Raw genomic sequence first — 25636 nt, 5'->3', positions numbered from 1 at the left:
TCTCACTAAGTTGCCCAGGTAGACTTCAACTCCTGCTTCAGCCTCCCAAGCAGTTGGGATTACAGGTGTCGATCACCACTTCTGTTTTAAAAATTTAATTGTACTCAGGAGGTTGAGGCAGGAGCATTATGAGGTCAAGGCCAGCCTGGACAACATGGCAAGTTCAAGGCCAGTGTGGACTACAGAGTGAGACCTTGTGTCAAAAAAACAAAAATTTAACTCGTGTCATGTCCTGAGTGATTCTGGTATATTAAGTTGTGCTACAATGGGAAATGTATGTATGGCCAACAAAAACAGTAAAGCAACTGAAAGCTATACAGCCGTTATTTTATATGAAAAATTTTTTTATAAGTTCATTACTAGTTATTATGAGGAACATTTTATCTAGGGGTGATTTTTAAGGCAGCGAATCGAGTTTCCATAAGAACAGAACCTTCCATCTCAGAAGAAGGGATGTCAATAGGAGGACCAGAACCCTCTGTTTCTGATGGTTTCTCCTGTTCACAGTTGAGGTTTGAACCATCTTTCACTTTAGTCTCTTGCTCTTCCACCTTTAAACGTTTTTCTGAGGCTGGAGCTACAACTTCCTCTTCATTTTCATGTACAAAGCTACAAATCATGTTGGGTCTATAGGAGAAATCATTATCCTTCATCTGTAGCCATTCTACTCCTCCTAATTTGGGCAGGACAGGAGACAAACCGAGAAAGAAACATGAAAAAGAAATTTAAGTGTACCTTAAGTTTTCATCCTATGATATATGTCAAAGTAAAACTCAATATAAACCAGTTCTAACTACTGATAAAATAATCACATCATCTTCATCTTCTGGAAGAACTACAGGGGATGCATCTTCACAATCACAAGTCATCACTTCAATCACTGCTCTCCAGCCTCTTCCCAGAGTTAAATTCTCAACTTAGAAATAATTTGAGCTCTCACTGCCATCTCATGCCTTAAAGGAAACTTTGTCACTTTTCTACAGTTTTCTCTTTACCTATTCAATTTTCCTAATACCATGATGACACTACTCTGTTACCTTCCAAGTTAGGACTCTCAACATTATCTTTTTCATTTTGGTGGAGGGGGAAGGGTTCTGAGGATTGAACCCAGGAGTTCACAGCTGCTAAGCACATGTTCAACCACCAGCTATATCCCGACCCCCCCTCAATTCATTTTCATTTGGAACATCCAGTTGTGAAGTAAAACAGCTGTCAGCTGGGCCAGTAATGCCATTTTTCCTCTTATCCTTATTACCTTTTGGCCAAATAGTTTCAATGGATAGGAAGTTTAGGTTCACTAAATGAATCAATACGAACCTGCTGAATTCCATTAAATATCTCTAAAATGCCTTGACCAACCTTCCCACCTTGTTTACTGTCTGTTCCCATTTCCTACAATAACCTAACTCCTCTCCACAGTTGAACCTTCCTTGCTGAGTCTGTTTTTGCATGCATTATTCCTATAAAGTCTCAAAAATTCATTAGTCCTTTCAAGAAAAAAAGTGAAAATAGAAGGAAAAAATGGAAACAAAACTTCTGTACATAGGGAGGGGAGGGGGCTTGCAAGAGGAAATGGAATAAAATAAAATTTATTTTTAAAAATTAAAAAAAATTCTTTAGTCCCTTTCCCTCCAATTTAGCTTTCCCTACAGAGTCCCCTCCCCTTTTCTTTCTGCAGCAACATCATTCCCGTAGTCATCCAGGTTCAAAACCTGGGCATGGTCCTTTATTCTGTTATTTAGCATAGTACCTGGCATGGAACAGATTCTTAAATAGACAAAATTGGATGTTGAGTCACATTTGTACATGTCTATTTCAGGGGTTTTTTTTGGGGGGGGGGGGTGCTGGGATCAAACCCAGGACTCTGCATGTGTTCTACTACTGAGCTACCTCACCAGCCCACATGCAATTTACAGTACAAGTTCTGAGAAAGTACAAGTTACACCTCCTGTCTCTTTTATTCTGTCTCCAGCATACTGCCAGGGTGGGCACCCAGCCTCCAAAAGTCCCCAGAGATCTTCACCTTACTTGTATGATGCCCCTGTGCAGCCCCCTCTCACATGGAACAGGTTATTGCAGAGCGTGAATTCTAAGGGTAGTTCACAAAAGACATGCACACTTCTACCTTGTTCTCATAGGTTATCAGATCAGAGAGAAGTGAGCTGTCACAACAGAAGGATCTTCACACAGTCCTGTGGGGAGGTCCACTAGCAGGGACCTAAAGCTTCCTGCCAAAGTGATAATAGCCTTACAGCCATGTGAATGTGCCACCTAAAATCAGAGCTTGCAGCACAAGTCAAGCCTTAAAATGACTGCAGTTTAAACAACATACTGACTGCAGCCTCATGAGAAGAGCCTGAGCCTAAATCCCTGATTCACAGGAACTATGTAAGATTCTGTTCTTTTGTTGTTATCATCAAAATAATAAACACTGAGGAAATCCCTTAATTCCTTTAATAAGAATACCTATATGAGAGCCGGGGATTTAGCTCAGTGGTTCCACCACCTGCCCGACAAGCGGAAGGACCCAAGTTCCATCCCCGGTACCAAAAAAAATAATAATAATAATATCTAAATGATAGCTAAGCTTGTGACATGCATTTGGCGTTCATGTTCACTCCAGAACCTAAGACCTCCTTTTTTTTTAATAGCAAAACATTTATTGGTACATTTTAGGCATACATAATTGTACATAATTGTCACACTCATCATAGGGAATTTGTACCTGTACATGGTACATTCCGCCTCTTTTTCCTATTTCCCCTTTTCCCTCAAGCCCCCTCCTCTCCCTATGTACAAAAGCTTTATTTCCATTTTTTTCCTTCTGTTTTTATTTTTTTTCTTGTCCCTTCCTTTCTCCCTCCTTTCTCTTGTTCCCCTTCCCATTTGAACACTTTCTTCCCATTTCCCAACATCCATTATACATCTCAGTCCTTATTTCAACTTTGGTTGGGTTTCTCACACTAGAGAAACAATCCAGTATTTAAACGTGTGTCTGATTTATTTCACTTAAGAGTATAGTCTCAAGATAGGACCTCCTCGTGTTATTTTAATGGGATGCCTTTTAAAAAGGAATAGTTTTAGGCAGGCACAGTGGAGCATATAGTAATTCCAGCTACTCTGGAGGCTGAGGCAGGAGGATGACACATTCAAGGCTGGCCTGGGTAACTTAGCAAGACCCTGTCTCAAAATTCAAAAAGTAAAGGGCTAGGTTTGCAGCTCGGAAGTAAAGTGCATGCCTAGCATAAAGAGATAATTTTGGGATATACAAAGAACTAAAGTGTTTTGTTTGGTAGAATTGTTTCTATAGATCAGTGTACCTTGATGCGTTTATTCCTTGCCTAAAATATAGTAGGTCTATTAAACTATGAGCAGAGTCTTATTTACTAGAGTTTCAAATATTATTCTTTTTGTTGTTGTTTTTGAGACAGGATCTCGCTATGCAATTCAGGCTGGCCTTGAACTCACTGGGTAGCTCAGACTGGCCTCAAACTTACAGCATTCCTCCTGTCTTGGCCTCCCAAGTGGTGGGATTACAGGCATGTGCCACCACACCTAGACTCAAGTATTTTTGTGAACAGTGAATGTTTAAATTATCACATGATTATCAGCTCCACAACCATGTGCCAGCTATGATGCAAGACACACTGGTCTGAGTCTCTAGACTGCAATGGGAGTAGCTGGAGAAGATTAAATGGATGCTAAGGATTAGACTCAAGACCTACAAAGTCAGCTTCTTCTGGCTATAAGTTTCTTGGGGAAGGCTGCTACAGCTACCAAAAGTTTCTGGGTGATTCCCTGGGGTTAAACACCTTGGGAATTCAGATATGCTAGCATCAGCCACTCATTTCCAAATTAAGTTTTTGATGAAGAAAGGGATAAGGAGAGAGACAGATGCTGCTGAATTCCCTAGGCCTTGGAAATGTTGTCTCACTTCTTAGCAAACTCTTCATGGTTGTTTCCAGTGCAGAACAGATAGATGTTTATTATAGCCACATTAGAATGAGCTGAATTTTTAATCTATGCTTGGTTCATTTCATGTAGCATGCTCAATTTTTATTTCTTTAGTTTGTGATGCTGGGGATCAAACCCAGAGCCTCATGGATACTGGGCAAGTGCTCTACCACTAAGATATACCACCTACCCAAATGGATGTCTAGAACTTTTCAGGTTTCATTGCCATTGGCTCAAAAACAGGCTAATTACATTGCCAGAAAGTTTTATTTATTTTTTAGAGTTAGGGATGAACCCAGGGCCTCGGGCATGCTAGCAAGTGGTCAATTTTAAAACACTAAACATATTACACATAGTTATTAACTACAAACCATAAGGAGTGCCCTGAAGGCTATGTGTCACTGTCAAGACCAAAACTGTATCACCCGTGTTGAGAGTTAAGTGAACTAACCTATGCTTTCTTCTCCTTCCTTCTTTTCTGTCAAGAGAGTTCTGGTCATGCTGAGTTTCTTCATTGTGTGGCATTTATATTTCAGCACTGTTTTATTATTGCCTTCTGGATCCACTAAAACATAAAACAAACTCAATTATTATACTGCTTGATCCCATCAAATAAAATAATAATATGAATTCCAATAATTCCAGTTCAAGGAGTTTGGCTAAACTACTTATCAAGTTAGTATAGTAAGTTCAAAGTGTAAGTCATCCTTCCTGTTCTAATCACAGAGAAATGACAGACAACATACACCACTTTAAGGCACAACTGGACACAAAAACAACAAACTTGACAGAAACAAAGCTATAAGTGAGAGTCAATGGATAGGCCTGACAGGCCCAAGCCTGTGTGAAAGTGGAGTCAGAAATGTGGCCTTCAGGGTGTTGTGCATAATTCTACCACTCAGAATGAAAGACCAAGCCAAGCACAGTGCCACATGCCACAGGCTCATTCTCCAATACTGAAACAAAAAAGGACCAAAATAAGACTTTGAGCTCAAAACCTGAGAGAGGCTAGAGTAGGAACATCCCCAATCATAAAAGAAGGCTGGGAAAAATTCCAGGAACTGTAGCATTAGGAAACAGCCTAGACAGGAGGGAGGATGAGGCCCTGAGCACTTCTACCCACTACTCTGTGAGTGTAAATGGACAGCAACATGGCATGTATGAATTGATATGCAGCCAAATTGGTAATTTCACAGGGTTTAACCGAAAATAAAGACAACACATACATCAATCTATTTCTTTCGGGGCTGGGGATTGAACCCAGGGCCTCACACATGCTAAGCATGATCTTTACCACTGAACTACACCCCAAACCCCTCATCAATGTATTTCTAAATGTAAACATTATAGTCATTTTTACATATATACACAAGAAAACATAAAAGAATATGTATACAGCATCTTTTAAAAAAGCTTTCATCAGTACATGTTTGTGGTACATAATGTTTACATTTTTTTCTTGTCTTACAGGGTAGGTACAAGTATTTAGCATATCTCTAATTCTTTTCACTTCCCCTTCTCCTCCCCTCCCTTGCCCCTCTGTCCTTCTTTTCCCATTTGCAAAAGATCCATCTCCCTACACAGCATCTTTCATTGAGGTAATAAGCATAACTAAAGATGTGAGCTGTAAGAGAGTGTGCTTAGCAGGTGTGAGCCCTTGGTTCAATCCCCAGCACACACACAAGGCCAGGCAGCCTGAGCGTAAGACCTGGCTCTGCCACTTACTTCCTGCATGAGCTCAGGCATGTTACTTACCCATCTGAGTTTCAGTTTCCTCAACTATAAAATGAAAATCATACCAGTATCTAGCTTATCAGGTTGTGGGGAGGATTCGAGGTTAACACATATAGCACTTAGAACAATATAGAAGACAACACATCAATAGTAGTTATTAATAATTACTAGTGAATTTCACATGAGATAACACCATGCTTCTTGTGAAAGTGTAGTTATCAGTTTACATTCACAGTAGCAGGATGTGAAGGATAAATTGTGCATAGTCACAACATGGAACAGGAAGCAATAGGGACAAGATACTATCTCTCTCTCTCTCTCTCTCTCTCTCTCTCTCTCTCTCTATATATATATATATATATATATCTACATGTATAAATTGAAAATGTATCTGAGTGAAAAAAGATAGAATGATTTGTATCAAGTTTTGTTTTTTGTTGTTTTGTTGCACTGAGGTTGAACCCAGGACCTTGTTCATGTTAGACAAAAGCTGCTCTAAACTGACTTATCCCACAGCCTCAAGTTTGAAAATATACATAACAGGGCTGGGGATTTAGCTCAGTGGTTCCACTGCCTGCCTCGCAAGCACAAGGACCCAAGTTCGATCCCAGTACCAAAAAAGAAAATATACATAACAGTACTAGTTATTGTGTGTAGATACATACATATGTAATATAAAATTAGGTATAAGATCTGGGAGTGGTGGGGCACGCCTGTAATCCCAGCACTCAGGAGGGTGAGGCAGGAGGACTGTCATGAGTTCAAGGCCAGCCTAAACCTCATAACAAGACCCTGTCTCAAAAACACCAAAATAAATACAATTAGGTATAGGAAAGATAAACATCAAATTCAAGAGAGTAATTACCTCCGAAGACAGGGAAGGGCATAAGATTTTTGGGCTTATTTCTTTTTTTTAAATTTTTCTTAGTATATGTTTATAGCACACAATGATTACATTCATGGTGGGGAGTTGGTACATTCATATAACACATCTTAATTCTTTTTTTTCTTTTTTCTGGTACTGGGGATTGAACTCAGGACCTTGCACTTACGAGGCAGGCGCAGCATGAGCTAAATCCCCAGCCCCAGATCTTAATTCTTTTTATATAGTGAAGCTGAGGCAGGAGTATTCCCACAAGTTCAAGGGCAGCCTAGCCTACATAGTGAGTTCAAGGCCAGCCTGAACTACATGGTGAAACCCTCTTCCGGTGCCTGCCTCGCATGCAGAAGGACCTAAGTTCGATCCCTGGTACCAAAAAAAAAGAAAAGAAAAACAATACATAGTGAAACCCTGCCTCAAAAAAAAAAAATGGTGGGCTAGCGTAACAGTTTCTTACCATGTTCAACACTTTCTTCAAATATAACACAGGTTCCAAGAGTATCTGCAAAAAAATTTGAAGGCAAATTGTTGAGAAATAATAGAGCTACCTTCTCTGAAAGGCATATCAAAGGCAACATCTAGCTGACAATCGTCCTACCTTCATACTCCCCGGCAAACACATAGCTATCCAACTGCAGAATGGGCCTCTCAGTGTCGATCCCCTACAACAGAATAAAGGAGCATAAAGCCATGAGAAAAATCCTTCAGCATGTCATATGACTACCATCTCCAACACTGGGAAACCTAGTCTACAGCATCTGTTTTGGGGAGGAGAGGGGGTTTAAGACAGTGTTTCGCTATGTAGGCCAAAATGGCCTCCAATTTACCATCCTACTGCCTCAGCCTCTCAAGTGCTGGGATTACAGGTATGTGCCACCTCGCATGGTTAGTCTAAAGGATCTTGCTCTAGCAAGTACAAAATAACCTCTGCTTTGTCCCAGCAGCTACAACCCAAAGACCACTTACTTTAGGCACATGGAACAAGGTCAATTTCTTTCTTTCTTTCTTTCTTTTTTTTTTTTTTCTTTTTCGAGACAGGTTCTCACTTTGTAGTTCAGGCTGGCCTCCATGGTGATCCTTCTGCCTCAGCCTCCAGAGTGCTTGGATTACAGGCCTGCACCACCACACCAGGCTCAATAAGATCAGTTTCAATCAACATTCTCTTCAAGTTTAAAATAAGAAAAGAGGAAGTTTTCTTGTGAGCAGAGCTCAAGGGCATTAAGGTAAAATGATAAAGGTTCTAGGTGTCCCTCGGTGTTAGAGCTGTGCTGAGGATGTAAAGACCCTGGGTCCATTCTCCATTATCATCCAAAAAAAGAGGCAATAAACAAGCCTGGCACGGTGGGGCATGCCTGTAATGATTGTAATCCTGGCACCTGGGAAGCAGAGGGAGGAGGCTTGCACATCTGAAGCCAGCTTGGGCTATACAGGAGGACTTTGTCTTTAAAAAAAAAACAAAAACAAAAAAATGCCGGGCAAGGTGATGTACACATAATCAATCCTAGCACTCTGGGAGGCTGAGACAGGACAACTGCAAGTTTGAGCCCACCCTGGGCAACTCAGCCAGAACCTGGCTAAAAAATTTAAAAATAAGGTCAGGCTGGGGATGTAGCTAAGTGGTAGAGTGCCAGCACCACAAGGAAAGAATGTCTTTTAAGTCTCTTCTTAGTAGTCTTCCCTTTTTTCTCCTTCATAGTTTAACCTCTATAAAAGTCTATCCTCCCTTCGCTTTCTTTTTCCCATCTCACTTTCTAAAACAAAGTACTTTTTCAATATATCTCATTATTCCATGACAAAATATTGCCCCCCAAACCATACTAGACACTGGAGCAGAATGACACACCTCTCTCTATTCCAGTAGTAACCCTGTACCTCTGTCGATGCTCAATGCTCACCACTTTGAAGGTGGGCTAAATGTATCGGTCTGCCGACGGATATTTCACCATTCCTTAACTGTCAAGAAAATCTACAATCCAATTCTACAGGACTCACCAAAATCTTGCATTTATTTTCACATTTTGAGAGAAAGTCTGAATCAATAATTCCCGACAATTCCACCAGAACAAACTGCTCCTGGTGGAAGAAAAAGGTTAACATGTTAGCATAAAAGTAAGCAGGAAAATTCGATAACAAGAAAAAACCCAAATCCCATCGCAGCTACCCCGCCTTTGTAAAAAACTGGGTCCTGTGTTTTCAACAAGAAGCAAGCGATCTTACCTAAGGTGCTTCCCGTCCTTCTCCATTGTTACAACCGCGGGGCCAACAGGACAGACCAGAGGCTCTAAGATCCGCGGGCCCGGGGCCTCTCCCTCCAGCGGGAGGCAGCCCGGACCCACCCCCAGCCCCCAAAACCATCCCCGCCACCGTCTTGGGCGCTTCCGATTTAATGCTTACTGCCTCCTCCTCTTCTTCCTCCTTCTCCTCCTTCGCTGGATCCTCCTGCCTAGGTTCTTCTGTCGCCGACATGGGCCCGCACGCTCTCGGTAGACAGTCACTAGTCACGCCCACCCAGGGCCGCCATCTTCAGTACGGGCAGCAGCTCCTCGGGCTCCAGCCGCCCGCCCCTGCCAGAAAACAAGATGGCGACCACCGGCCGGAAACTGGTTGCTGGCGCGGGGAGTGCCGGAAACCACGTGGGTACTCCTGCTTCCCGAGCTCCTGAGACCTGGAGCCAGGGCTCAAGTTTCGTCTGGCCCTGCTGGCTCGCTAGGAACAGTGGACTCGCAAGCTAGCGAGGCCGAGGTGAGAAAGAAGGCGCAAGGGAAGATGGAATGGAGGAAATGGACAGAGTCCTTGGTTCACTCCCGTGTACATTTGTGTCTGTTTTTGCGTTGTGGAAATCGAACTCAGGGCCTCACGTGTGCTAGGCAAAAGCTCTACCACGGAGTCACGTCTCGGGCATTTTTATTTTGAGACAGTCTCCCTGAATTGCCCAGGCTGGGATTAACTCGAGATCCTCTTGCCTCACTTCCCAGCCTCATAAACGGATTAACAGCCCTGAGCCACGCCCAGCCACACCTATACGTTTCTTGAAAAGAAATTCTTTTTTTTTTTTTTGTACCGGGGATCGAACTCAGGTCCTTGTGCTTGCGAGGCAGGTGCCGGAACCACTGAGCTAAATTCCTGGCCCATGAAAAGAAATTCTTAATATTGCAAGAGTGCTAATCCTCAACTCAGAGGCCCACCTGTTTAACACGTCATGATAAGAGAACCTGTTGCCTAAAACACTGGCCCTAAGAACTATGAAAAATAAAGTGGGATTGGTCTGCGGCCTACAAGAACTATATAGGATGTACAAGAGTATACAGATAGACCCATCAAGAGCTGTGAGGTACTAATGGTTATGGGAGAGCCGGGTGTGGTAGGACATACTGTAAACTCAGCACTTGGGAGGCCGAGGTGGAAGGATGTCGGTGAGTTCCAGGCCAGCCTGGGCTACATAGCAGAAGGCCGGTCTGAACTGCATAACCAGACCCTATCTCAAAAACAAATGGTTATAGAATATAAAGAGAACTTTTGAGCAGAATTTTCTTAAAGCATTTCACAGATTTTTCTGATCAAAAAGTGGTCTTTATACCTGAGAAAGAGTGATCAGGTGGTTAAGATCATGACTTTTGAAGTCTGCTACCAGGCCCATCTGTCGAATTATTAGCAGCAAGCCTTAGGCAAAGGTTATTGTAAGGATCAAATGAGAAAATATATATAAAATGGAATTAGCCTAGTGTTTGGCATATACTGTTTTATGTGCAGTGAATCTTACTAGTACATTTTATTTTTAAAATAGCATTATGCTTTAAAAAATTTTTTTGGTTTGTATCCTTCTAGACTTCTCCATACACAAAACTTTTTGAGCATAAATGTGCTCAGGCTGGGCATGGTGGGGCATGCCTATAATCCCAGCATTGGGAGCAGGCAGCTGGAGTAAAAGGATAGGGATTACAAAACCAGCCTGAGCTACAGAGCAAGGTCAGGGTCACCCAGGATCACATAGTGAGTCTCAGTCTCAACAAAACAAATTAGCCAGGTGGGATGGCACACAATCCCAGCCCGAGCAATTTAGGGATTTAGTCAGACTATCTCAAAATTTAAACAAGGTAGGGGATGTATCTCTTTGTGGAGACCCCACCACCAAAAGCAGGGGGTGCTGCAAAAAAGCAAGCTGTTCCCTCTGGGTCTGTGGTTCAGCAAGTTCGGTTTGATCCTCAGCACTGAGAAAAGAAAAAAGCTGTTCTTGCGCAGAGGTGATGGTGACTCTTGATGGTAACTCTTGTTTAAACATTTGGATTTCCTGCCACAATATCTTTAGCCACCTACAACTAGACTGAAGTGGTGTCTTGGACCCTGTTGGATGTTTAAGGATAAATTTCTTTAAAAAAAGACAAAGCTAAGGGAACAGTCTTCAGGAATGAAAATGTGTGTCTTACAAGGTCAGTATGAAAATTCAGGATATTCCATTCAAATAGACAAGCCTCATACTTCTAGACATGATTATTAGTGTTTGGATTTTATGAATTTAGTGATTTACAAAGGATATAGAGATTGGAGCCCAGTAGTAGAGTACATGTTTACCATGTGTGAGGCCTTGGGTTCAGTGCCCAACATTTAAAAAGTTGGGGAGATATAGAATGAAAAGAAAGCCTACTATCCTTGTCCCCCAAGGCAGCCATTTTTATATATTTTTACTACTTTCTTGTGTATTCTTTTAGAAATATTCTATATATTTACAGAAATATGGGTATACAGAATTTGTTGGCACATGCTTATAATCCCAGCACTCAGAGGATCGCCTGCAGTTCAAGGCCAGCCTGAACTACGTAGTGAGACCCTGCCTCAAAACAAACAAAAAACTAAAAAATATATAGAAACAAAAATTAAATAAAATATACAGTTCAGTAGTTAGTTTGTTTTGGAACCGGGGATCAAACTCGGGTCCTTGAGCTTTCGAGGCAGGTGGCGGGACCACTGAGCTAAATCCCCAGCCCCTAAATAACTTACTTTTACAGTGCTGGGGATTGAATCCAGGTCCTGTAGGCAAGCTCTCTAACCCTGAGCTACATCTCCAACCCTGTTTTGTTTGATTGGTTTTGTGGTACTGGGAATTGAACCCAGGGCATTCACACTGAGCTACATCCCCAGCCCTTTTTAAATTTTGAGACAGGGTCTTCTAAGTCACTGAGCTGCCCAGTGTTGTAATCAGAAGGATTCACCAAGGGAATACATTAAATACAGGACACGTAATTTATAAGGTTCTTTTATAATTACCCAGAGAGTCAAATGCAAACGAGTGCAAGAGATTAACCACACACTAGAAGCCCAAAGGATTCAACTGAGGGCCTAGATCCCAGCAGTTTCCCACACAAGTCCAGCTGAAGGCCTAGAGTCCAAGGCAATGTCCTCAAGTCCAGCCAATGGCCTAGACCCCATGCAATGTCTCATGCTTGTGCATATTCAGGATCTGCACCTGGAAGGCCCAAAGGCCAGTGGTGGAAGCCAGAAAACCTACACTGATGAGATAAAGGATTTCTGCCACCAAGCTGAAGGATCCACATTGGAGCCAGGAAGTGATGCTCACGGTAAAGGTCAGAGCTCCCCTGATGAAAACAGCCATTCCCAGTGACAGCAAGGTCCCGAGCTCCCCCTCCAAGAACAGCCTAGTTTGCATCAGGAAAACTATCTGCAGCAAGATTCTCCTAGCAAATCAACAGGCCAAGATCTTCCCCTCCAGTTCTCTTTTTATGGCTATTGATAACAGTCTTCAGGTGGATCCTCCATGCCCAGACTATGCTGATTCAGTTCAGCTGGGCATTATGAGTTGACCATTAATCAATCCACCACACCCAGGTTGGACTCCAATTTGTGATCCTCCTGGCTCAGGCTCCTAGAGCACTGGGTTTATGGCATGTGCCACCACACCTGGCCCATATATATACATATATGCATATATATATGTATATATATATATACATATACACATATATATATACACATACACGTGTGTGTGTGTGTATTTTTCAGTATGGGGGATCGAACTCAGGACCTCAGGACCTTGCACTTTCAAGGCAGGTGTGGCACCACTGAGCTAAGTCCCCGGCCCTGTTTTTTTTTTGTTTTTTTTTTTAAGACGCTCTCACCATATAATTCAAGCTGCCCTTGAACTCTTTGTGATCCTCCCACCTCAGCCTCCCAAATGCTGGGATTACAGGCATGCACCACCATGACAAGTTGCCCTGTGCGTATTTTTAAATAGTGAATTGTATGGTACATAATTTATATCTTGGTGCTTGCATTTGCGTGCGTGTGTGTGTGTGTGTGGCTGGGGATTGAACTCAGATCCTGGGTATGCGAAGGATGTACTCTACAGCTGAGCTGCATCCCCAGCCCTTGATCTTAATAAAGCTGCTAGATTGAGGGAAAGACTAAAAGCAGTTTGTTTTACAGTAAACAGGAAGAGAAAATCTTTGAAGATCCAGTCAGATCAGGCTAATATCCTGTGAAGCCTCAGATTAGAAGTGTGATTTGGTTCCAGATCCAAAGATGGCTTAACTATGGACACATATCTGAGAAGGGGACATTCGGTAAGGTTCAAGTGGTATTGGCCTGCTTTAACTGAATGAACCTACTTCAAGACTCATGACAATCTCAAAAGGTAATTATTATGAAGAACAATGTTAGAAGCTGGGTGTGGTGGCGCACACCTGTGGCCATAGCATTCTGGAGGCTGAGCCAGGAGGATTCCAAGTTTGAGGCTTGCCTGGGCTATACATACTAAGACCCTGACTCAAAAACCCAAGAATGATGTTAGAAATATTTAACAGCTAACTGATAGGGCAGAGCCACTCGGTCATGCTGTGGTAGAGTTCTAAGAAAGCTGGATCTTGGTGGGGCCTGGAGTGAACTAAGGGCTCAGGGGATTTGCTTTGTTTATTTCTTTGGGTTTTTTTCTGGTTTTGTATTGTTTTTGAGACAATCTCCCACTGTATTTCAGGCTGACCCTGAAATTACTGTGTAGCCCAGGCTGGCCTCCTAGTTGCAGTGATCCTCTTGCCTCAGCCTCCCAAGTGCTGGGATTACAGGCATGCACGACCATGTCCAGCTGAGGAACTGTGCACACAAGCTAAATATCAGCCCTTCTACTAACTTCCATTTTTCACATTAGGGAATTGAGATTTAGAAAATTAGGAAACTTATTTGACTTCTACACCCTACTCTTGTCTTTTCTGAGGAAGCAGGAAGACTGAGTTGGTAGAGATGCCAATCCTTGCCTCAGACTAGTTAGGGTCAAAGGAATGAGGCTGATCATCCATCCCAGACAGAGCTGATAGGAAGACAAAGAACTGTGGACTGGCACACCTAATACAACTGGGTCAGCCACATTTCTGCACGGCAAGATTTGAATAGTGTTATGATTTAGAAAACAGGCCAGGCCTGTAATCCCAGCACTTGAGAGGCTGAGGCAGGAAGATCACTGCAAGTTCCAGGCCAGCCTGAGCTCAAAGTGAGTTAAAGGCCAGCCTAAACTGCACAGCCAGACCCTATTCTCAAGAAGATCAAAAAAATGGGCTGGGATTTAGCTCAGTGGCACTGCACCTGCCTCAAAAGTGCAAAGTCCGGCCAGGGATTTACCTCAGTGGTTTTGCCGCCTGCTGCGCAAGCGCAAGGACCCGAGTTCAATCCCCGGTACCAAAAAAAAAAAATATTCAAAGTCCTGAGTTCGATCCCCATTACTGAGGGGGAAAAGAAGATCAAAACATAAAGTAAAATTTTATAAAATCCACCCAGGTGTGCTGTGCACATCTGTAGTCCCAGTAAAAGGGGAGGGAGTGTAGATCAAAGCAAAGGCCCTAAGCTTTGTTTTGAATACGAAAGAAAAGCAAAACAAAAAACAGGAGAAGGCATGGTGTTCCAAGTAACTTCAGCTTTCCACTTTTAAACATCCCTGATAAAGGATTACAAAGGGCCCAGCTAACATCTCGGAAGGGAGACAGGACATTAGTGTCTCCATAAATAATCATGGCAAATCAATAAAGTCTTGTAAACATTTAGACTTTGTCAGGTTGGTATAAGAGTCAAGGAGCTGTTCATACCCTGATCCACTATGACCCAGGAGTCTGTGGGCACACAGAGCTCCCTAAAAGCAGATTTGGTGGCTGGACACGCCCTGGACCCTGTGTGGCTCTTGGGCATTTCAAGAGAGGAAGCAATCATGAGTAAAGGACAGACCCCTGGGTGTTGCTGCAATCCTGTAAGGGAAGGAAAATCATTTCAAAATATGTTGAGTAGTGAATTTGTGTTGCTAAGAAGTTGTAGATAACAAAATGAGAAAATTTACAAGTCAGATGTTAAAAACTGTGTAAAAGACAAATCCCGTGAGTTTCTGCAGCCCCCTTGGAGCCAGCAGAGAAAAATCTGTAATCTGGTGGGGAGGGCCAATTAACTTAATTGTTGTTAATAAAAGGAATCATGAGGGAATTCAGACATTTCTGAGAATCACAAGTGGCTCACTATTTAAAATTCTGCCACTAGGAGGAGACAAATGAGTTAAAAATATTTAATCTGCTCTTGTTCTTTATAGCATGCTATCCAAATTAAAGAAGTCTGTATGAAAATATACTTAGCAGAATTTTAGTAAAAGATGCTGTAGTATTAACATTTTATTTTTAAAATGAACATTTTACACTTACATAATAGTTGATTTTCCATTCAACAACAAGGTCTTTTTTCTTTCTTTCTTTCTTTTTTTTTTAGTACTGGGGATTGAACTCAGGACCTTGCGCTTTTGAGGCAGGCACTGGAACCACTGAGCTAAATCCCCGGCCTTTTTTTTCTTCTCTTCAATCTTTACCTTATTCTGTTTTAGATCTGAAAACTAAATGCAAGACCTGAGGTTCTCCAACTTAGGCCATATCAGAGTCCCCTGGAGGACAGTTGTGGTTCAGATCTCATGATGCAGCAAGCCTGGTGTAGGACAAGTCCGAAAATGTGTATTTCTAACATTTCCCAGGGGAAGCTAAAGCCTTGGTCTGGAGAGCACACTGAAAACCACTGTTCTGGATGACAGTAAAAATAAACATCATCGGCCAGGGATTTAGCTCAGTGGTGCTACCGCCTGCCTCGAAAGTGCAAGGTCCTGAGTTTGATCCCTGGTACAAAAACAAAAAAACAAAAAAAATCATTAACTAATAGATTCAGTTATGTATTGAGAACATACCATGGATCTCAAGTCTCTGGAAAGTGACAATATTAGGAATAAGACTGACTGGCAGGCTGAAGCAGGAGGCTGACAAGCCTGAGCCCCACCTGGGAACTTAGCAAGATCCTGTCTCAAAATAAGAAATAATAAAAAGGCTAGAGATGTGGTTCAGTGCAAAGGCCCTGGGTTCAAGCCCCAGTATAATAACAAAAAGTAAAAATAAATGTCATTTTATTTCCAGACTCTTTTGGTTGGGCCTAGGTTTCAAAGTTTAATGGACAGATAAAGAGTAAGCATATCTGCCCTTGTTCCCCACCTTAAGGAGAAAGCATTGTATTTTCTCCATTCATATAAGGCATTCTTACTGGAAGTATGGAGTACATGTCTTTAATCTGTTGAGAAGGTTCTGTTCTACTTCTAGTCTCCTGATAGCTTTTACCATGAACAGCTGTGGAATTTAGTCCAACACTTTTTCTCCAACTAGTGACAGGATCATATGGCTTTTTCCTTTCCTGTGTTAAAATGATGACTTTTGGGGGTGGATCTTCCAATGCTGAACCAACACTGCCATCCCTATAACAAAACCACTTTCTACATACTGCCAGATCTGACTTCTAATAGTTTGTTTTGTTAAACAAATTTCTATCTATGTTCATACTTTTTTCTTCTATTATCTTTGCCCTGTTTTAGGATTAGCACAAGGTTGATTTCCTAAAACGAGGGGAGAAGTGTTCCTTCTTTTTTCTGCTTTAAATGTTTGATATAATTTATCAGGTTTTTTGTGGGGTTTTTTGTTTGTTTGGTTGGTTTTTTTTGGTACCGGGGATCGAACTGGGGACCTTGCGCTTTCGAGGCAGGCGCCAGAACCACTGAGCTAAATCCCTGGCCCTAATTTATCAGTTAAAATGTATATGAGCCTGTTGTTGTCATATAGGTAAGTTTTCAAGCTAAGAATATACTTTCTTTAATAGGTGCCATTCAAATTTTATATTTCCTCCAGAGTTAGTTTCATTAATTTGTCTTCCAAGGTACTTCTTAGAAGTTGTCAAATTTATTTCAAAACAGATTTTTGAAATATGCTTTCTATATCCTTTTAAATTCTGTAAAGTCTGTGGTAATGTCTCCTAGATCTTGATATTGTAATTTAAAAATGTATAATTGATATTGTGTAATAGGAAGAAAAGGTCTAAAGGAGCAAGGGAAGTGGGAGAGGTAGGGGAAAGGAAAAAGGGGAAAAAATATGAGAAAAGGAAAGAAATGGAAACAAAATTTTTGCAAATAGGGAAGGATGGAGGGGGTGAAGGGAGGGCAGGGGAAGGGGAAAAAAAATAAGAACCAAGATACTCATGTAATGGTACAAGATCCCAATGATGTATGTAAGTGTATTTTATACCTAAAATGTACCGATAAACTTAATGCGGGGGGGGAGTAAAAATAAGATAAACGATCATTTTTTGAGGACCTTGAATTCTAAAGAAAGCAGTTCATACTTTGGAAGTACTTCTGTGGGAAAGTTTGAGAAAAACTGTTCAAAGTAATTTTTCTGTCTACTCGTTCATTTGTGCCATATACAATGATGGCAGTCATTGTGCGGCTGTGGCACATGTACATGACACATCTTGATTCTTTTTACTTCCCCTTGCCCTCCCTTCCTTCCTCTTCCATCTCTACTTCCCCATTTGCAGAGGATCTGTCTCCTATTTCATAACATCTTTTATTTTGCTCTTTAACAATATACAGCAAAAAATACAAAAATTATGGAAAGCTTCACATATCTGTGTATCTCCCTCTCCAGGGGCAATGCTAGTCTTTTCTGCCTAGTTCCAGTTTTAGCATGCATAAGCACAAGTAAATTAAGCTTGGAACAGCATGGTGACATTCGGAATTGGACAAGTGATGGGTGCCGGTGGCCCTGTGATATGTCAGAGCACCTGTCAGACATGGCTTCTTATTCAGTGGAGAAGAATGAACTAAAAAGAAAGAAGAGGAGACTCAAGGAAGGGAAAAGACCCAAATTACAGTGATTAAGAGCCTGGATGATAAAAAAAAAATAAAAGAAAAAAACCAGAAAAAGCCTGGATGACTGGTTAATGAGGTTTTTTTTTCCCCAAAGGATGGTAATTGAGTATTCTATTTTGTGATTTTATGGGAAATACACGAAGTTTTCTTTTTTAGAATAGATGCACTTTCTTTCTCCTAAAACAAGCATAATGAGGCAAAATATTTGAGAGAAAACAAGTAAGACAAAAGTACAGGTCTTGGAGGAAGAAACCTGACATTTACCAAGAGTTTGGGGAGATAACATGCTTAATGATGCAGTCCATGACATGGATCTGTAAGGTGTCTATGTCAGGCAGGACCTCCCCACACTTGGGGCAAGAATGGATCGGAATGCTCCAGGTTTGCTGTTCCTGCCAGTTCCTATTGTCAGCTCCTCTTTGAACAAGGTCAGCCTGCTGGTCAGGGTCACCGGTTCTCACCCCATGCCAGCTCTGCATTTCCATCAGGGACTGCCTGCCATCATCTTCAAAAGCGTTGTTCTCTCTCAGCAAAATTGGGAGCTGCAATGCCAGTTGCTCCCTTTCTTCATGAATCTTCTCTCTTGCTGCTCTTTCAGCATGAAAATCAGCACAGTAAACCTCCATCTGAGCCCTGAGCACTGCAGTGGTGTCCAGGTCCTCCTCCTGCTTGGCAATAGCCTGCTTCATCTCATCCATCTGAAGCTGCTTGGAGGCCAGGGCCCTCTCTGCCAGCTCTAGTTTTTCATTTAGTTCCCACAGCACCGCCTTATCCATCTTTTCTGACTCTTTCCTTGTTCCTCAATTGTCATCAATGCATTAGTATGTTCTTGAAGAAGCTTATTGTGTGTTAACTGCAGAATGGCTAACTTGGACTTTTCTTCTTCAGTTTTTGCTTGCTCCATCTTGATTTCTGACTGCATGCTCTCAACTTGGAGCTCTAACTTATTATTATTATACACCAGCTCTTGCTTTTCACTCAACTCTGACGGAGTTGCAGAATTTTTCCTTTCAAGGGCCTGGCACTTTTCTTGAAGTGTCTTCTTCATTAGCTTAGCTTCACTGAGTTTTGTATGAGCCTTCTGAAGCTCCTTAAATAGGGATGTCATCTGAAGGTTCAACATTTCCACTTCACTTCCAGTAGTCTCTGTGTCTTTCTCTTCTTCATTCTCTTTTCTGTGTTCCCCTCTATCTGGGTCTCAATCTCAGAGTGATCATTTACTTTCTTTTCAAACTCTGAAATTCTGTAATCCCAGCTACTTGAGAGGCTGAGGCAGAAAAGATCACAAGTTCAAGGCCAGCCTGGGCAACTTAGTGAGATCCTGTCTCCAAACAAAATAAAAGAATATAAAATAAAATAAAGGGCTAGAGCTGTAGCTCAGTGGAATAAAGCTTGCCTAATATGCATCAAACCCTGGGTTCAATCCTCATTACTGGGAAGAAGAAAGAGGAGGAAGGGAAGGAGGAGAAGGAGAAGGAAAGCGGTTAATGGTTTTGTTTATGTTGTTTTAAGAAATAAGAACAACCTGAAGAGAAACTAGCATAAAGACATCAATGTCAAGGTTGGCTGTGGACCCTGATTTAAGCTTCTAGATATAAAGTTGGGTAGAACTATGTGCTTGTAGTTGAAATGTAGCCATGGTACTCCAATTGCAGATTCTTTTTTATTTTTGGCAGTACTGGGGATTGATCCCAAGGCCTTTTCACTGAACTATATCCCCTACCCTTTTTATTCTGTATTTTGAGACAGGGTTTCACTTAGTCACTAAATTGCCCAGGCTGTACTCAAATTTCCAATCCTCCTGCCTCAGCCCTCCATAGTGCTGGAATTATAAGCATGTGCTACTGCACCTGGCTGCAGAATCCTCTTTATTGAAAAATTTTAAAAAGGCAAACCTCTTTCCCAAAATCTGGTACTATGAGGTTTCAGAGAAGTGAGTTTCTCAAAGGAAAGGGTTACAGATTGTGGTTAAAAAAAAGAGAAAGAAATCAATGTGGAAAAACAAACATTTAATTATTATTGACTTAAAACCAAAATGTTTAGAGGTGTTCCAAAGATGCAGTCAAATGTGATAACCAAAAGGAGGCAACAGGGGAACCACACAGCATTTGAGGGCTGTCATGGAAAAGGTGAGTTGGCAACTGTCCATATGGGGGTCTCTCTATAGACTTTCAGGTATGGGGAAGGAAGCCCTGAGCAAGGCATTGCTGGGCTTGGTGGCTGCGTATGGAAGGCCAGAGATAAGGACAGTAAAAGAATTTACCAAGAATGCAGTGAGTGCGGAAGGAGCTGGCTGAAGTCAGAGGCAGCAAGGTGGTAAGGCTAGCAGAGGGGATGCCTGTCAGGGTGTGGATGGGGTGGGTCTGATGTGGGCCGCTGCTGACTCCATCCTTGGTTGTGCAGGGCAACAGACCACAGAGCGAGGTTGTGTTCCTGGGAAAGTTTGTGTTTGGGCTTCTTGAATGTTGGTTGTCAGGCATATACCCAGGGCCCATGTGTGAGAACTGTTCTCATTGTCCTACTGTCTGCAATGAAGTGTTTTCATTGTACTCTTGTCCACAGCAGTGACTAAGGAAAAGGAAAGGAGGTGTCAGAGACATTCCAGTTCCAAAAGAAATAAGACTTGGGTACCTGCCCAAAAAAGGAGGCCAATAACAGAAGAAAGTTGAAAAAAAAAAAAAAACCCTCCTATTAAGAGCCTGAGAGTCAGTTCAGAAGTATGGTTTTGGCAACATGAGGGAGCTTGCCCCAGTTAACTCTGTCCAAACATATAAAGGATGACTAACTAGGCCAGTGCTTCTCAAGTGTGATTCCCAGATCATGTAGTCAGCATTACCTGCGAAAAATGCAAATCCTGAGGGTGCAAGGTGGTGTGCTCCTGAATTCTGCTCTGGAGGCCAAAGCAGGATTGTGAGTTTGAAGCCTGCTTGGGCTATATAGTGAGACCCTGTTTCAAAACAAACACACAAACAAAACAAGAAGAGCAAATTCTCAAGCCCTCCCCAAGACTGCTACATTAGAAACCATGGGAAAGACCCAACAATTTGTGGTTCCAGATCTCCAGGTGATTCCAGTTACACATTTAAGTTTGAAAACAGAGCTAAGCCAGGCAAATGTTTTTCTTTCTCCTTTCATCTACAGAGAGAATTTGTTGATTGTGAGAAAAGAAGAAAAAGTCAGCTATAGAAAGATTATGAGTAAGCAGAAGCCATGACCAAATGAGGTGGTCGATGGAGTCACAGGGACAGAGAGGGATGATGTCACACACCCTCATGGCTGGAGAGCCTCACATCTCCTGCAGCTCAGTGACACCTTAGCTAAGCCAGCCCTTACTGTGCATGGAATCTTCACTTCCATGTTTCTCTTCCTTCCAACTCGAGTCCTGCTCTACTGAAATTCCTGGGTTCCTGTGATGTTCTTACCTCCCTGTTCTCATGAGTGTCCTTGAATAGACATCCCAGTACTTGAGGTGGCCTGAATAAATCTGTGTTCCTAAGGCATGAAAAGCTGATGCAGTTCCAAAGGACACTGGGCAAGAATTGGCTTGGTGTAGCACCTATTTCCATTTTTTTTTAATGATGATGATAAATAGTCATCTTTTTTTCTTTTTTGGTACTGGGGATCAAACTTGGGACCTTGCACTTGCGAGGCAGCCGCCGGAACCACTGAGCTAAATCCCCGGCCCCTATTTCCTTTTATTAATTTAAACTTTCACGCAACCTTTGTTTTTCCCCTAAGTACTGGCCTTTACACTGAGCTACATCCCCAGTATTTTTCTATTATTTTTTATTTTGAGACAGGATCTCATAAGTGGCTAGGTTGCCCATGCTGGGCTCCAACTTGCAGTCATCTTGCCTCAGCCTCTCATAGTGCTGGCATTACAGGCATGCATCATCATACCCAGCTTTTAAATTCTTTTTTAAAAGTAACAGCTGGACATGGTGGCAGATGCCTATAATCCCAGCACTTGGGAGGCTGAGACAGGAGGATCCCCATGAGTTCAAGGCCAGTCTAGGCTACATAGGGAATTCAAGGCCAGTCTGAACTACATAGCATGACCATGTCTCAACCCCACACACACAAAAAATTGTTTTTTAAATGTATTGCCAGGTGTGATGGTACACGCCTGTAATCCCAACACTTGGGAGACTGAGACTGGAGGATCACTGTGGGTTCAAGGCCAGCCTGAGCTACATAGCAAGACCTTGTTTTAAACAAAACAAACCCCAAAAGTGTATTATCTTAGATAGTTTTATTAAGTGTATTCAACAAATTTCCAGAACTTTTTCATCTTGTAAAGAATGACGTGTGTGTGTGTGTGTGTGTGTGTGTGTGTGTGTGTGTGTACCAAACTCCCACTTGCACTGGCAAACTGACACTTGAGTTTACAGTTGGGGATATTTTTCCTCCCTCACCCTTGCCCTCACCCTCACCCCCTCTCTCATATTGGGAATTGAACCCAGGGCCTTTGCACAGACCTACATCACAGCCCTTTTTATTTTATTTTGAAACAAGTTCTTGCAAAGATGCCCAGATTGGCCTCAAATTAATTTACTTTCTTTCTTTCTGGATTAGGGTTTGAACTCAGGGTCTTTGCATTGTGCTACATACCCAAATGTACCATCCTTTTCTCTTCCTTTTCTTTCTTTCTTTTTTTTTTTTGTACCGGAGATCAAATTCCTCAGAACCTTGTGCTTGCAAGGCAGGCAGCAAAACCACTGAGCTAAATCCCCACCTGACCCCTTTCTTTCTTTCTCTCTCTTTCTTTCTTTCCTTCTTTCCTTTCTGTCTGTCTGTCTGTCTTTCTCTTTCTTTTGTGTGATATTGGGAATTGAGCCACTGAGCCCTCTCTCTCTCTCTCTCTCTCTCTCTCTCTCTCTCTCTCTCTCTCTCAGGGTGGTTGTGTTTTTTTGTTTTTGTGGTCTTTTTTTGAGACAAGATCTCACTATCTCACTATGTAGCCCAGGCTGGTCTTGAACTTGCAGAGATCCTCCTGCCTCAGCCTCCGGAATGTTGAGATTACAGGTGTGTGCCACCACACCCGGCTCATTTCTTTTTGAGAAAGGTTCTGGTTAAATCACTCAGTTTCCCAGAATGGGATCAAACTTGTGACCCTTCTACTTCAGCCTCCCAGAGGGCTGGGACTACAGGCCTGTGCTACCACACTTGGTTTGAATGTTTCTCTCTTTTTTTGGTACCAGGGATCGAACTCAGGACCTTGCGCTTTCAAGGCAGGGGTGGTGCCACTGAGCTAAATCCCCAGCCCCTAGAATGTTTCTTAATCTCTCCTCCAATTTTCCTTGGCCACTGCCCTAATCCAGGTCTTAACTTTCCAACCTTCATTTCAATGTCTTCTGTGTATAGTTCCTTTATCTTTTCTTCTGTCTAAATAAGTTTGATTCCTGAAAGGTTTCCTACTGATCATGCAATCCAGAGAGGGTGGTGAACACAAGGACTTGATGGACTGTTCCTCCATGAGGCGTAGGCCTTGTCTGGTGTATCTGTGTTTTAACCTTAGCCAGGAGCTCTACCTGCTCACCTATTATGAAGGGTTGAACTGGAGAGTTGGAAGAGAGGTCTCTGCACTCCTTTCCCTTCCTGACATTGCCTGTATCATTTTGCTTTATCATATTGATGGCATCATGGCTTGGTCTTATAGAATGAATATTTTATCATCAATATATTTCAAGACAGGGAGTAGAAGTTCTAGGAACAAAACTGCCAGGACTGGGAGTGTGGCTCAGTGAGAGAACTTGTGTCTCCAGGCCCTTGGTTCAGTCTACAGCACCGAGGGGAAACAAAAACAAAACCTGATAGCTTAGAGTGTCACAAATATTTTAATTTTTTATGACAGTTTGACTTGTAACAGAACCAACCATACCTTATCAAGCTTCTTTTTTTTTTTTTGGTACCAGGGATCAAACTCAGGACCTTGTGCTAGCAAGGCAGGCAGCAGAACCACTGAGCTAAATCCCCAGCCCCACAAGCCTCTTTTTCACATTCCAACCAAGCGCATCTGTTTGCTCTTCAGGCCTTGCCTATCACCTCTCTCACTCCCAGAAACTTGGCTTTGCTGTCAGGGTTGTGACTGTCCTATGTTTTTGGAATTGCGCAGGGTACACAGAAATAGAAGTGCAAGCATAGATTTCTTTTTTTCGGTATCAGGGATTGAACTCGGGACCTTGCACTTGCAAGGCAGGTGCAGCGCCACTGAGCTACATCCCAGGCCCGAGCACAGATTTCTTAGGATCTGCTCCTCAGGGTGGGAACAGGTCAGCGAGATGAGCTCACAGCCCTGGAGCAGCCAGGTGTCAGAGCCTGTGTGTGGCTTTTAGGGAGGGAGCAGCTTTTTGGCAGGGAGGGGTTGGGTTTTGTTTTGCAGAAGGATAACTTTATTAAATCAAAGGAATGAACATAATTTTGAAGAATTCCACCTCCATCATCTCGCCTAACATATCTTCATTCAGAAGTCATGCAAAGTGAAGTTTATTTTTCCTCACCTTGCCCATTTTGGGAACCTCATCTCCATTTCTATTTTGGTCTGGAACTCCATGGTCCTCAGAGTTAGCCTCCACAGTCTACCATCTCCTGTTTGTCCTCGCTGACATTGCTAATTTTCTCTGTCCTCTGTTAGTCTTCTGCTGAGTTGATTTTGATCCTTAGGTTGCTTTTACACCCTTGAGAGGAGGGTGTAATTCTTTGTAATTCTCCTCTTGAGAGGAGGGTGTTGTTCTTTTCATCTTCATTTTGAAAAACGGATGTAGTTGCCCTGGCATCCTGCCCTGCTACAGGTTGGTCACCAAATTCTTTGTTTCCTTTTTTCACTGCATCTTGACTTTCTCCAGAGCTCGCAGACATGTTCTATGTGTTACATGCTCCAGAATCTCATTCAGTAGAATCAGAAACTCTTCTGCAAGATTGCTGCTGATTTCTGAAGAATTTAAAGTTTTTGTGTAGATCCAAATTTCTGGTGAGCAGGGACTTACTAAGATCTCACTGTGAATTTTCATAGCCAAGTTATCATGTAGCATTAAGGCCTGACAAGCTTGGGAACTCAGCCTAGGGCTGTGGTCCACTTGGTTTTGTTGAGTCTACAAGCACTCAGCAGTGCTGGGGACACTCACTTCATCTAAAGGAGGACCAGTGTTGTCAGAGTTGGAAGAAAAGCTTCTTCCACAAATTCCAGATCTGTCCAGGATAGACTCCATTTTCACCTAGGAAAGAGCCAGATAATTCAGGGAGATCAAATCTGTGTGAGTTTTTTCTCATGCCATCATTTATCCACTGCTTCATGCACAAACTTGGAGAAGAACATGCCATGGTGACGCAGAAGTTGAACATCTTCATTCAGGGGATTTGACCACAGTAAAGAGATGAGAAAGCATGACACTGACAGAATGCCTGGAGAACATCAGCTCGGCTCACCCTTCTGCAGCTCCTGCACTGAGTCCAGACACCTCACGTCCAGGAGGTCGGGAAGGAGTTTCAGAACACTCTCGGCTGCAGCTGTCTCTTCAACTTCTTTGGTTCTTGTTCACCATCACTGTTTCTGTACCCTCATGCTGAAGGACCTTGCCTGTCTTAGTTTTAAATGGTTCAATCCCACATGTCATCAGTTGGTCAATTCCCTTTAAAGCGTTGCAGAATTTCAAGAGACAGGAGAGACCAATGGGATTTAGGAAGATTTATCTCAGGTTTAAGGTATATACCGGCCCAACAGACTCCTGTCCAAAGGAAGAGCAGTGAACAAAGAGAAGTTCCAGCTTTTATACATTTTGTCAAAGCAGGTGGTTTTTCTTTCTTTTTTTTTTTTGGTACCGGGGATCGAACTCGGGTCCTTGCGCTTGCACAGCAGGCAG

At 42.4% G+C, this 25636-nt stretch overlaps 1 protein-coding gene, 1 non-coding gene and 1 pseudogene across 2 annotated transcripts; all 3 read right to left on the bottom strand.

Annotated features, from left to right (window-relative positions):
• Nucleotides 1-306: 306 nt before the first annotated feature.
• Nucleotides 307-9153, bottom strand: Gtf3c6 (general transcription factor IIIC subunit 6). The gene is made up of 6 exons (XM_004873991.3): nt 8963-9153; nt 8561-8641; nt 7167-7230; nt 7026-7070; nt 4406-4519; nt 307-673 (listed from the first exon to the last, which is right to left on the bottom strand). The coding sequence occupies exons 1-6, from the start codon at nt 9032-9034 to the stop codon at nt 381-383; spliced, it is 669 nt and encodes a 222-aa protein (XP_004874048.1). The 5' UTR covers nt 9035-9153; the 3' UTR covers nt 307-380.
• Nucleotides 9154-17509: 8356 nt separating this feature from the next.
• LOC147828714 (U6 spliceosomal RNA) lies at nt 17510-17615 on the bottom strand. The gene has a single exon (XR_015450341.1). It is a non-coding gene; the product is annotated as a U6 spliceosomal RNA (small nuclear RNA).
• Nucleotides 17616-17990: 375 nt separating this feature from the next.
• On the bottom strand, nt 17991-24330 carry LOC101716645 (optineurin pseudogene; annotated as a pseudogene).
• Nucleotides 24331-25636: the final 1306 nt, after the last annotated feature.

The sequence above is a fragment of the Heterocephalus glaber genome, unplaced genomic scaffold, assembly GCF_053883595.1.
Source record: "Heterocephalus glaber isolate CG9 unplaced genomic scaffold, H.glaber_assembly_v1.0 deba00000942, whole genome shotgun sequence".
Classification (NCBI taxonomy): Eukaryota; Metazoa; Chordata; class Mammalia; order Rodentia; family Bathyergidae; genus Heterocephalus; species Heterocephalus glaber.
The sequence above is the reverse complement of the archived record's forward strand: the minus strand, read 5'-3'. Positions and strand labels throughout refer to the sequence as shown.

Excerpts from the sequence above, each read along its gene's own strand:
- Gtf3c6 (XM_004873991.3), bottom strand. The coding sequence starts at position 9,034 with ATGTCGGCGACAGAAGAACCTAGGCAGGAGGATCCAGCGAAGGAGGAG. Across the intron at positions 7,231-8,560 it reads AAAATAAATGCAAGATTTTG|GGGATCGACACTGAGAGGCC; the intron begins GTGAGTCCTGTA and ends ATTCTGTTGTAG. Across the intron at positions 674-4,405 it reads GGAAGGAGAAGAAAGCATAG|GAGGAGTAGAATGGCTACAG; the intron begins GTTAGTTCACTT and ends TGCCCAAATTAG.